General features: G+C 39.0%; 1 protein-coding gene across 1 annotated transcript in view; it reads right to left on the bottom strand.

Annotated features, from left to right (window-relative positions):
• Positions 1–12,701, bottom strand: part of LOC118825406 (cadherin-11) — a 169,046-nt gene that overhangs the window by 23,334 nt on the left and 133,011 nt on the right. The window contains exon 6 of the mRNA XM_036595991.1: positions 2,143–2,399. Coding sequence (XP_036451884.1) covers positions 2,143–2,399 — 257 coding nt within the window. The remainder of the gene's footprint in view (positions 1–2,142; positions 2,400–12,701) is intronic.

Here is a 12,701-nt window from a genome sequence, read left to right as displayed (position 1 = left end):
TGCAAGCCTCAGTGAGCCTCATGATTCATGGGAATTAATAAAATACATTCTTATACTTGCTGTATTTAAAGTATTCGTTCGGTTGGAAAAACTGTCCAGTCAGGATTTCTGTCACCATGGTTTGTAAGCAGACAACATAGATATGCATATATAGATGCCACGTTGGGTTCAGCCAGGCACATCAACAGCACTTCCATCTTGAGGAGGTCAACATTGCTGCCAGACTTCATTTAATACAGTTACAGAGGGTTGGATGGGATTATATAAAGAGGGAATGTAGCAATCTTTATTTACAGATATGGCTCTGGAGTTGGTGAAGCCCAGAACTCATCGGTGTAACTCTTTTTCCTCTAGTTTTGTATTAAGCTGATTTCATATCATGACCCATATAGGGCACCTTAACGTGATGTGAACTGTAGTTACACTATCCAATCTGGAAACTTCACATTAGATTAGCACCTTCTTGCTGTGGTTTGGGTGTTTTATATGCCAAACATGGCTATGTGCATGAAGCTTGGCAGTAATTCACACATTGATGGGTGTGCTGACGTGTGACTGTTTCTACCGGGATTCGCGCTAAACTCAGTGCTATCAGCCTTTAACACCAGGTGCAGATGAAATGCATTTCCTGCTCTTGCTCCAGACAGCCAGCTAACCAGCACGCCCTCATTTATGAAACAGAAATGAAAGCAAACCCACAAAAATGTCAGAAATCCATACTATCAATGTATTACTTACATTTATTTTGTAGCGCTCTAGACTGTACTTGGAAGCAAGTAGTACAAATAAAGAAATCTGCCACTCTGTGATCACTTCTACAGACTCAGATTGAGCTCTACCGCAGGACTTAGGCCTTTATAAACAGTTCATTTACAGCCATCTGTTCATAACCAAAGTGTTTTACAAATATAGAGCCATATAATATTTAAATATATTTAAATAACCAACAGCATGCAGAAATGTAACAAAGAAAACGGTGAAAAACAGAATAAGCAAGGTATGGCCGATTTCATCACATAACATATCTCAATACACGTTTTTGTTTACAAGCGGATCGTGACCGTTCTAACATCGCAGATGTGCAGACCTATCGCCTTAGATTGAGAACAACAGACAACGCAACATCTTTGTATTTAAATCTATGGTAGATGCAGCCAAGAAAGCTCTCCCATTGGTTAGGACTTCAGAAGCTAGACAGAAGACCTTTATGCATTAGTATGCATATTAGTATTGGTAATGGCACATAACTGCTAGTATAATAAGGCTTTGATTTACAATGGGTGGGACCAATGGTGTGACAAAACATCACTCCAGGCCTTCAGGAAGTCCTAAATACATCACTGACTTTGAATTTAAGCACTAGTCTCACCAAGTTTCAGTCAGCTGTTTGAAATGGGCTCCTTACTGAAAGAACCATAATACTGCTACATACAACTATAAAAGAACTATATACAGCTGGGTAAATTATAAGCTAATGTCTGTTAAAAACATGAAAAAATAATTTGGAACATCTTATACAAGCTTCAAAGGTTCTTAATGTGCACCATCGTTAGCTTAGCACTAACATACTAATACTAATAGGACCCCAATAGCAAAAATGAGCATTATCATAGACATGGCTTAATTTTTCCTGTTTTGTGATGAATTTATGGCATGAACTGAAAGCATAACCCTAATATATATGATTTATATATATATATATATATATATATACTCAAAAGTTTGGAATAATTGTTTTCAATTTTCTTGCAGATTACAGTAATTCTATATCATTCAAACAAATTGTAGAAAGATGTGAAAATATGAAATTTCAGATGTGTTATGAAAAATGAACATGGCTGTTAATGTTTCCATAATAAATGAAAAATAAATGATGCATACATTCAGAAAGAAGTTAACATAAACTTAAAATCCTAAATGTTGATCTCTTGCCAGGAAATTATGATAAATAGATTATTCCGGTACACTATTCATCATTTTGTTTCCAAAAATCTTGATATACTTAATAAAACACACTAAAAATGCCTTCAGGTGTCTAGAACATTAAGTAAAACTACAATTATTAACATGACATGTTTTTCCAAACTTTTGAACATGTACGTACTTCTTAGCAGAAATATGAATCAGCCATCAGTTCTTTACCTGATGTTGTTGTTGAGTCCGGTGTCTGGGTCCACGGCACTGACCCGGCCCACCGTGCATGCCGGTGGGCAGTTCTCAGACACGTCCATGCGGTAGCGGGCTCGTGAGAACCTTGGCGGCTCATCAGCATCCAGCACTGCAACTCGAACAGAGGCACGGTCCTTAAACGGGCCACGGCGCAGGAAGCGGGGGTCCACGGTGGGGTTCAGCACCTCCACGGAGAAAGAGTACGAACTGCGGCTCTCGTAGTCCACAGCCTGTGAACAAAGCGCAGGCCCATATTGTGTTATTATTCTTGTTTCTCGTTTCTTGTGTAGCATAGTAATGGTCATTAGGGGTCCAAGCACTGGAACCCTGTTGTTTTGGTTAGTGTATTTCTCACTTGACATTGTTATTGATCTACATTGTTGTAAATACCTTGTACATAAACTGTTGATTTTGTTTGTGATGCTGTTTGTGGCTTCATTTTTTTTGTACAATTTGTTTACTATTTGTATTCTCTCTATTGTCCATTTATGTAAGCACCAGTTTCATCCAGAGAAATTCTTGTACAGGCAAGAGTACTCGGTCAATAAAGTGATTCTAATTCAGATTCTTACTGCAGCTGTGTAAAGCTCAGGTCCTGGAAGGCCACAACACCGCAGAGCTTAATTCACTCAGCTCAGTTAATGAAAGGCTAATGAATTAGTTGATCACTTGAATCAAGTGTTGAGTTGGTGATGAGCTGAAACAATAAATTCTCTAGAATTATAGACTTCCAGGACTAGTGACCGACACCACAAGCCTGTATTATAAACTATATTTTTCTGGTTCTGATGTGGGACTGATAGGATTAGCTAACGTTAGCTTGTAAAACTGGTGAGTAGCATGCACAGGGCTTCACGTGCAGGAGAACTGAAAACAAGCAGCTACTGATCTGTGCTGTGCTGTACACTCAGACATGTTTTCAAAAGAAGCTTTGAAACCCAACAGTTTACACCTACACCATCACTTGAAGGCTAAACATAGTGAATATGTATCTAAATCTGCTGAACTGAGCCAGAACTCTGTTTGCAACTTTCTTCTCTTCAGCCTGACATCCAGCCCTTGGTAGCGGCCAAACAAGTCCAGCTCTCATTAGGTGAGTCAGAATAGATGATAAGATCGGTCAAATCTTCTGTGGGCCGCCAAAGCTTTTGTTGTTGTTTGTGTGGGCCGTGAAAGGTTGCAAAAGGTTGGAAAGCCCAGACATAGTCATATCTTGCTGCTGTACAAAGCACGTTTGCCACAATACTGTGGACGAATCTTTAGATTAATAAGTAGTTGACTTCATTAAGAAAATGAAAATAATATATTTTTGAAAAAAATCCCAGACAGTAAACAGTGTTGGGGTAGTTGCTCAAAAACGTAATCGAATACAAATTCCTAATGACTTCTCTCAAAATGTAATGGCATTAGTTTACTCATGACTTTCTGAAAAAATCACTTATTATTTCACTTCCACATTACTCTCTAAAGCCAACTCACCAATGAAAGGCTCTTTCAGCACCTAAATGACTCTTCGTTTAGTAACATGGTCATTGGTTTTGTTCTCAAAATTAGCCAAAAGTGCAAAAATCATGGCAAGATCTATATTATGTTTTTTTTTCCAATACGCTACAGTACACTAAAATATGGAGACCGTGAGCCATCCTGTAAATAATCCTTTTGAAGGAGTTTTTCAGACCACATATGTCATACGTCTTTACGTATTAACATCACAAACAAGCTCAAAAAGAAGGTGCGCCTTTGGTGCGATCTTTGGGTCTCAAATGTGAAATCAACATTATAAAGCTAATTAACTTACATCCTTCACCAAGTTTTGACTGAGCTCTCTTTGAATACTTTCTCAACACACTTGCAATCATCAGATTCATCCCCTCAGGGAAGGGGGATAAAGCATGTTGCATGTAATTGCACATCCACCAGAGAGGGCTCCAAATCCCCAAAATATACATAGTGTAGCTTTAAACTCAGCTAACAAACAGAAACTGTGCATTAAAAGTGACAAATCACTTAGAAAATCAACAAAACATGTTATTTGACATGGGGTCAAGATGACGTTATGTACAGCAGATAATAGTAGATGCAGAGTTAGAAACCACATAAGCAAGTCTGTTTGAGATTACTTACAACCTGACAGTGTTTGAGGTCAGTATGTATTGATTTCGGCATGCGGTTTGCACAATACTGATTAGCTGCATTAGCTTCGTAACTCCAAACACTTCATTAAACACTGAGAAAGATCCATCCAAAGTTTGTTTCTTTATACATTTATGCTTATGCCTGCATGTGTTTATTGTCTGAATTATAGATAAGCAGTCATTACAGCTCCAATAATAGCTAATAGGCCTTATGCGCATAGCTGGGAGGGCCAAAACTGATTTAATAACTAGGTCTAGTAGTAAAAGGTGATGTCTTTTAAATAACATGCCTTTTATGTTAACTTTAATCTTTCCTAAAGCCACAAACGATGCCCATAACTGAGCCGTAATTGTTTTGTTCTTTCATTATCATAATCGCTGGAAATGCAGTAATGCTTTTCTAATGGAGCCGAGCGGAGGAAGAGCCTGAGCGTATCCCGCCGTTGATTACATTCTGGAGGCGCGTGGGGTCTGGGAGTGGACCCGCAGCAGTGTGTATGTGTGTGTGAGAGAGTGTGTAAATGGTTAGTGTTGGCAGGGGCAGTGAGGAGAGGGGAGTGGGGTTTGAAATGACTGCCTCATTAGGAGACTGAACCATGTGGGTGAGTGCCACTTTTGTGCCACTTTCTACCAAGCTGCTATTCCCCCCGTTCTCACTGCCAGCCTGCACTGTAGCACACACACACACACACACACACACACATTTCGAATTCTCCAGAGTCACCCGTGGACACGGTGTGCTTGGCCTTGGTATTGGCGGAACAGACGGAGGGATGGGGTGAAAACGAGTTGCATTAAACAGGGCTGATTGGAGGATGGCGGGGTTGCCTCCTATCCCCCCTACTGTCTGCACACACACATACATACAACATGTTGGTTTTACACCTTGTGAGGATGTACAGTCACACACGTGAAATATATGTTGTTATGTATAGCATTTCATTAATTCAATCTCCAAGCAAAGTGACCATTAAATACATTTAAACATAAACTTAGACAAAAGCATCTAATAACAAGTACAGTATCAAATCTATCAGCATTTATTTTGTCCTCTCTTTACTTTTGTGCACCTGCTGCAACTTTAACTCCTCTGTCCTTCCAATCTTAAAACCAACCAATTATATCTGTGTGCCCCAATTTTGCCCTTCATGCCCTGGTAGTGTGTTAGTGTAGTCTTAGTGGTGGCCCAACATGGTCCCCTATCCTTTTTGGGCTGAGCCCTGCTGGGTTACGTGGGCTGCCTGGCCACCAGGCGCTTGTCGAGGAACATTACACCAAGGCCTATTTCCAAGGGTAGGTCCTGGTAACCCTCTCCCAGACAGGGTACACTATTTCTTGTGTCCCTTAATCATGGAGGATTTTTGGATTCAGTGAGTCTGGGTCTTCACTCCAGACCTCTTTGCTTTTGGAGACCCTGGCAGGAGCATATTGCTCCAGACAACTTAGCTCTGAAGATCCATTGACCACACAAGCCCTTCCACCATGGCAAGGCCCTGATCCAGAAAGGGCCAGTTGAGGTGGTTTGGGCATCTGATCAGGATGCCCCCTGGATGCCTCCCGGTGGGGGTTTACCAGGCACAGCCTACTGGGACAAGACCCCGGGGTCATCCTAGGACCCGCTGGAGGGCTTATATCTTCAAGTTTGCCTGGGAGAAGCTCACGGTCCCCTGGAATGAGCTGGAGGAAGTTGCAGGGGACAGGGACGTGTGGGATTCTCTGCTCCTCCAACTGCTACCGCCACCCTATCTGGACTAAGCGGTTAACGATGATGATTACGATCCTTGTACTTTAAAAAGAACAGGAAGCACTTTCACTCAAAGCACTCTTACAATGGAAGTCAATGGGCACTTGCTGCATCACATACCCACTGGCTTTTATTGTAAGTGTTTTTTAAGTCAACAGGGTTTTCGTTCTTTTATTAAGTACAGGGGAAAGTGTAAAATTGCTGTGTGTGGTAAGTGATGCGGCAGATAGAGATTCATTTAAAAAAATGCGAGGGTATTCCTGTTGTCCACTGTGTCCCCTGTGCAGCCAGTTCATTTTCGTTCTATAAACGTATGAAAACAAACACAAACATCCACTGTGGTATTTGCAAACCCGCGACTTCCGATAAATCTATACGCTGTGAAAGAGTGAGAGTCAATGATTAAAAATGACTCAGCAGAACGAGGGCACGAAAGGGCAAAGCTAGCAGTCCAGCCACATTTATAAACGGGTGCAATGAAGTTCGTGTAGGGAAAGAAAAAGAAGAAAGGAAAGGAAGGAAGGAAAGGAGAGAAGGAGAGAGAGATAGAGAGAGCGAACAGGAGGGAGGGGGGTAAACGGAGAGAAAAGGTCTCTAACAGGATCCCATTAGAAAGCAGAGAGAGACAATCTGTCTGGGGAGGAGAGATGTCACTTACACTGTGAACACACACTCATCACCTCGCTCCCTCCTTCTCTCCAGCACTCCATCACTCGCTCCCCTCCGTCCGTCCCTCGCTCTCTCTTGCTCTGCCTCCCTTCCTCTCTCCCTCTCTCACCCTGCCTCTCTCGGCCGCTCCTACTCCATCACGCTCGAGACACTCCTCTTAGCGTGCAAAGGTCCGCCGTCCGCACCCTGAACACACAGTCATCGCTCTCTCTCGCAGCGTGTTTACAGGCCGCACTTATCACCCATTACGACTGTCTCTCTCCCTCTCCCTCTCTCTCTCTCTCTCCTCCTCTCTCTCTCTCTCTCTCTCTCTCACGTATCCTGCCCTACATTCTAATTATTCTCACGAACCTCTCTCTGGTGGAATTCCAATTCAGTGAAATTAATTAAGCATTCTGTATGGCCTCATATTCAGCCATTATACATCAACACATCTTCAGTTAGGAGAACTTTCGAGGCATTCTTGTTTGGCAGGAGATGTAAGAGCAAGAGACATGCACGCAGAGAGAGAGAGAGAGAGAGAGAGAGAGAGAGGCAATATGTGTGCTTATGAATGGATCTTAAAGGGCCCAAATTCACAGATTTGTATAGCGATGGGCCAAAAGGAAAACGCTTGGCTGAAAATGAAACTGAAAGCTGAGTGAAGTGGTTCACAGTCAGAGTTCGGACTTAAACTTTAGACTAAAATCTGAGCCGATACCTCAATTATGTTTATGTTATTAAAACAAACGATTGAGCATTCCATTTTGTCACTACCAAAATAACCTTAACACTATTGACGCTTTACCAAATGTTTCGGGAGTGACAATTTTAGTTCATTTTGAGCAGAACTCACAAATGCTAGCCAGTACACGGCTTGCAAACACAGCTTTAAACAGCTGTCTGCATAAAATCTTTATTTTTTTTTATTAAAAGACAAAAAGGTTTACTTAACTGAAGAAAACGTGTTTCGGTTTTGACAATTTCTAATGTTCCACACTCATTTTCAGACATTGGGACACATTTACTTCAAAACAATGGGATCTAACTGTTCACCATGTGGCTATGAGGGACAGGGATGCAGTCTCACTCCCTGCTGTAAAATGTAGGGGTATGGCTAAAATAAGGCTCTGCCCATGGACTAAAACTCTGTGTTTCGGAAATGACATGAGAATGTGGGGCAGCATTTTTTAAAATAAAGCTTTTAAAGTATTATTTTCACAAGTTGGAATTTTGGTGTTAGTGTTTAAAACAGCCACCTCCTAACAGAAACGCTATAAATGCTGATTTTGTATATATTTAGCTTAGTACTGCCTCAATTAAGTCTCGGATTCAAATACATCATAATATAATCCTCATAAATATCTAATATCTGAACACTTCATTGTTTTTTTAAATAGTTTATTACTGTGTTTATTACTGTGGGATCACAGTTTGAACTCATTCAATTCAGAAAGGGTCCATAAATTAAAATAGAATTTTCCATTCTGCCTTAAATGGTGTAGTAGTTACGTTCCAGCAGTGCCCACAGGTATCGGAATGTAACTGATGCATCATTTGAGGTGGAACGGAAAATTTGAATAAGAAGCAGGCAAGAAAGAAGCCTTGTGGAATATGCAAAGTAACAAAAAGTGACACTTTGTTATAGGCCTGTGTAATACATCTGTTTTTTTTGGTCACAATTTTTGGCTGAAATTTTGGTGCATCCTAATTTATTTTTTTATTGTAACATTTGTGCAGTTTTATGAACCAAAAATCGTGAACAATTGAATAATGCATATTTACATTACTATTTTATAACTTCTCTTTATCCTTTAGATTTAAACAGGCTGTTTTTGCTATCATGCCATTAAGATTGATATATGTAAATGACCTCTCTTCTGACTGGCTGTCCTGTATTGTACCTCTTTGCCAAGCAGTCCTGGTTGAAACAGAGGGTGAATGGAACATTTTGAAACTTTAACACTTTATGTACTACATTAAACTCTTTTATTTAAAAAGGTCTGCATGATGTTTATGTCTGTGTGTTCAAATGCTGGGTCTGTGTTTCAACACACAGTGTGTGCTCAGACGTGGGTAGACTGTTTGAATACACTTGTGTGAGTTTATGTACACTACTGTTGATAAACACTTCTGATATTAATAACTGCTATAATTTTATGCAATAATACAATGTAGCCTGAAACATCAAAATCTACAGTACTGTGTGGAAGCCAGAGACTACCCTACATATATTTCATTTACAGTTAAAACTGTTATTAAGTTTTAGGCTAATCATTTTTTCAGTTTCAGAAAAAGCAGAAAATATATATATATATAGCAGAAAACAGAAGCCTCAACAACGAAATATAATAGAACTTATTTCAGTACTTAGTGTGTCCAGCCTTTAGGCTCTTTTACTTTCAAATAATTTTTTTAAAGAAAGTTGCAGGGATATTTTTCCACATCTCCAAAGTTCAGTCTTAGAAGTTGGTTGCCTTTTCTGTTTCTCACAATCCAAGTAATCCCAAACACACTCAGTGATGTTGAGGTCTGGGGCGGTCAGTTCAGTTCCGACAGTGACAATCCACTACTGCTCAAAAGTTTGGTTTTGACTTGTCATAATAATAATTATTATTATTCAGTAATAACGTACACAGTATAGACTGAAATGCTATAAGCTAGACCCCGAAACTTAAACCAGTACTTTATTCACAGTTTACAGTATTTTGAGAACAACAAAATTAGGACTTTAAAAAATATAGAAGTGTTATTAAATAACAAGCTATAATTTTCTGTTTATTGAAATTTATTGCCACAAAAAAACTAAGAATAGCTGTTTAATTGGTCAGATTCAGTTTTCAAATATGATGCACTGTGAATGTCAATTTATTTATAAGTTCATTCTTAATGTAGTACAGATTTCTCAATTATCATGAAATCACTTACAGCTCTGTTTACCATTGGAAATATCGGTCCCACTTTATATTAAGTGTCTCTAATAACTGTGTAGTTACATGTGAACAACATATGCAACAACAATGTAACTACTAATGATTTAGTCACTGTTATGGACGGATTACAGAAGTACAGCCTATGTAATTACACATGTGTATCAACTTCAGTTTTGCCTCATGTAATTACACAAGTGTATCTTCTACACAGGAACTTTCCTTTAGTGTAGTTCAAGTTACACTTTAAAATAAGTGGACAGTTCATGTGTAGTTGTTATGTAGGTACTGTGTAATAATGGAGTGGTAATATAGACATTGCTTTGGGTTTAATGCAACACATTTAATCAATATCATAAAAGTTACATTTTAAGATAAGGGGTCATCTGCTGTACTGTCACATTACAGAATGGTTTAAAGCTGAAACTGGTTGCAGTGTCACGGCACTAGCAACATAAATGCTAGCTAAATGTTAGGAAAGCTGGCAGTAAGAGTGTAAGTCATGTGTTAATGTATGGTATTTTATACTTCCTTTTACTGCTGGAAAAAATGAATTACATTACTGTTATTATCCTTGTGTCATTACATGATAGAGAATAGGCTGTTACAACTATTAAGATACACTTGTGTAATTACATGAGGCAAAACTGAAGTTGATACACATGTGTAATTACATAGGCTGTACTGCTTTAACCCATCTGTAACATTGACTAAATCATCAGTAGTTACAGTGTTGTTGCATATGTTATTCATGTGTAACTACACAGTTATTAGTGATACAATATAAAGTGCGACCGAAATATCTTCATTTTTACAAGTTACTTCAAACTGTTTGGAACTTCAAAAATTTGCTTCATGGTAGAATTATTTTATACACCTATCTTCCAAAAAATTTGGTTTCATATGAATGAAATCAAACTTTTGAATGGTAGTTTATAAGTACACTGTTAGAAATAAAGGTTCTGTGCTGGTACATTTTTTGTTCATCATGGTACAAACAATGTAAATGTACCTCAAAGGTACAACAGTGGTTTTAAGGTCCAGTTGCGAACCTTAACCATAAGTTTTCCAGGTGAAAAGTATATATTTGTATCTTTTAATAACCTAATGTTTAAAACAGAACAATAAAATAAAAAAGTCTGGAGACGAGATGGGGTGAATGGAGTCAGTACAACTTAGAAAATATGATTTCAATGGATTATGGAACAATTATGGTCCCTAAAGGTACTGAGATGTACCCTTGAAGGTAGCACCCCAGTGACTGCCCCAGAAACAATTTACTACCTTTATCTGAGAGTGTACACTGTACTGCTTAGAAGTCAGAGACCACCTTTTATTTATTTAATTTCCAATCAAAATTGCCATTAAATATTAAGTTATTAATTTTTAGCGTCATAAAAAGGAGAAAACATATATTTAACAGAAAATTACAGCTTCAAAAACAAAATATAATATGATTTATTCCAGTATTTAGTGTGTCCAGCCTTGGCCTTAATTATAGCTTCCATTTGTTTCAGGAGACTCACTTTCGGTTTTTCTAAGGAAACTGCAGGGATATTTTTCCACACCTCCAAAGTTCAGTCTTAGAAGTTGGTTGCTTTTTCTGCTTCAAAGTAATCCCAAACACATTCAATGATGCTGAGGTCTGGACTCTAAGCTGGTCAGTCCACTGTTCAGAGAACACCAGTGGTTTCTTTGTTTGATTTGCAGATGTTTTTCTGCTTTTTTGTCTACTTTCTTTTCCCAGTGAGGCCTTCTTGACATCCCTTCAGACTCATAGTGCTGAGTTGTCTTCTCACAGTGGAAGGATGGACAGAAACACGTTTTCAGATCTGAAGAAGAGTGGAGCTTGATTTTTACCTCTCTCTCAAAGATGAAAGCTTTAAGTGCTGTTTGTCTGATGGGGGGCAGTTTTAGTGTCCCCCAGGTCTTGCAGGTGGTTGTTAGGAGTCCTTTTTCTTCTCTGTATCTTTTAAATGAAAAATGAATAACTTATACTTAATAGCCGTTTGACCTGGGAGTTGGGTTTGCACTGACTTGTGCGCAGTACACTATCTGTGTATACATCACTCTTCTCTTTTGTGTGAATGTGAACTGCTGATAGGTTCTGCTCATCCTTTGTGCACATACACATGCGCTCTGTGTGTTTTCAGTGTCCTCCGACACCTCGCTGTGGACACAAAGGCTCGCCAGCACACACTCTGCCAATCCCCTCTCACGCGCACACACACGTTACGCCTTCACCTACTTGCTAGCCTCTCTGTCCCTCTCCTGTCAACCTCAGTCTCCATCTCCGTCTCTCACCGTAACTCTACTGAAAGCATCGAGGTCCCTAGTTGGCACCCTCCCCAACACCACCTCACCTCTGGAACCAGATTAAAGAAAAACTCCATCGTTTTTCATCCTGATCTCTATCTGACACTTCTGTTATATACAGTCCAATGCAAAAGTTTGAAATCACTGGTCAAATTTCGTGTTTGGTTGATTTTTTTAAGGTAAATTTTATTGCACAACTTCTATTTATGTTTAACATACAGGAAAAAAAAACAAAATATCAAAGGTGCCATAACTTTTGCACAGGCCACATTTGAAGTTTCATCCCTTCCAATATGTTAAATTCAAATAAACAGTGAGAAGTGTGTTCTTTGTAGAGGATGTGTTCACTTCTCTTTTACTTAGAAAATCAACAAAACATGGAATTTGGTGCACAGCTCTTTGCACATGACTGTATAGCTGATTACCATGGACATTAATGACAATATGAGGGATGTTGGAGTTATGGGTGATGGGGGGGGCTGGCAGGGCTGCAGCTTCCCCAAATTTCAGTATTGTTTGCATGCATTAGTTGGTAAGGGTTAACAATTTTTTCACATCTTGTAGAAATTCAAGTAAGCGCACTGTATATTTAGTTGGTAAGAGTGGATTTTTTATATCTTGCATAAACTCAAGTAAACTCGGTATGTATTAGTTTGTAAGTGTATAATTTTTTGTATCTTGTAAATTCAAGTAAGCCTGGTATGTTTTAGTTGAAAGTATTTATTTTTTGCATATCTTGTATAAATTCAGGTAAACTCA

Source organism: Colossoma macropomum, unplaced genomic scaffold (assembly GCF_904425465.1).
Source record: "Colossoma macropomum unplaced genomic scaffold, Colossoma_macropomum, whole genome shotgun sequence".
NCBI lineage: Eukaryota > Metazoa > Chordata > Actinopteri > Characiformes > Serrasalmidae > Colossoma > Colossoma macropomum.
Note: the sequence above shows the minus strand (reverse complement) of the source record. Positions and strands in the feature narration are given on the sequence as shown.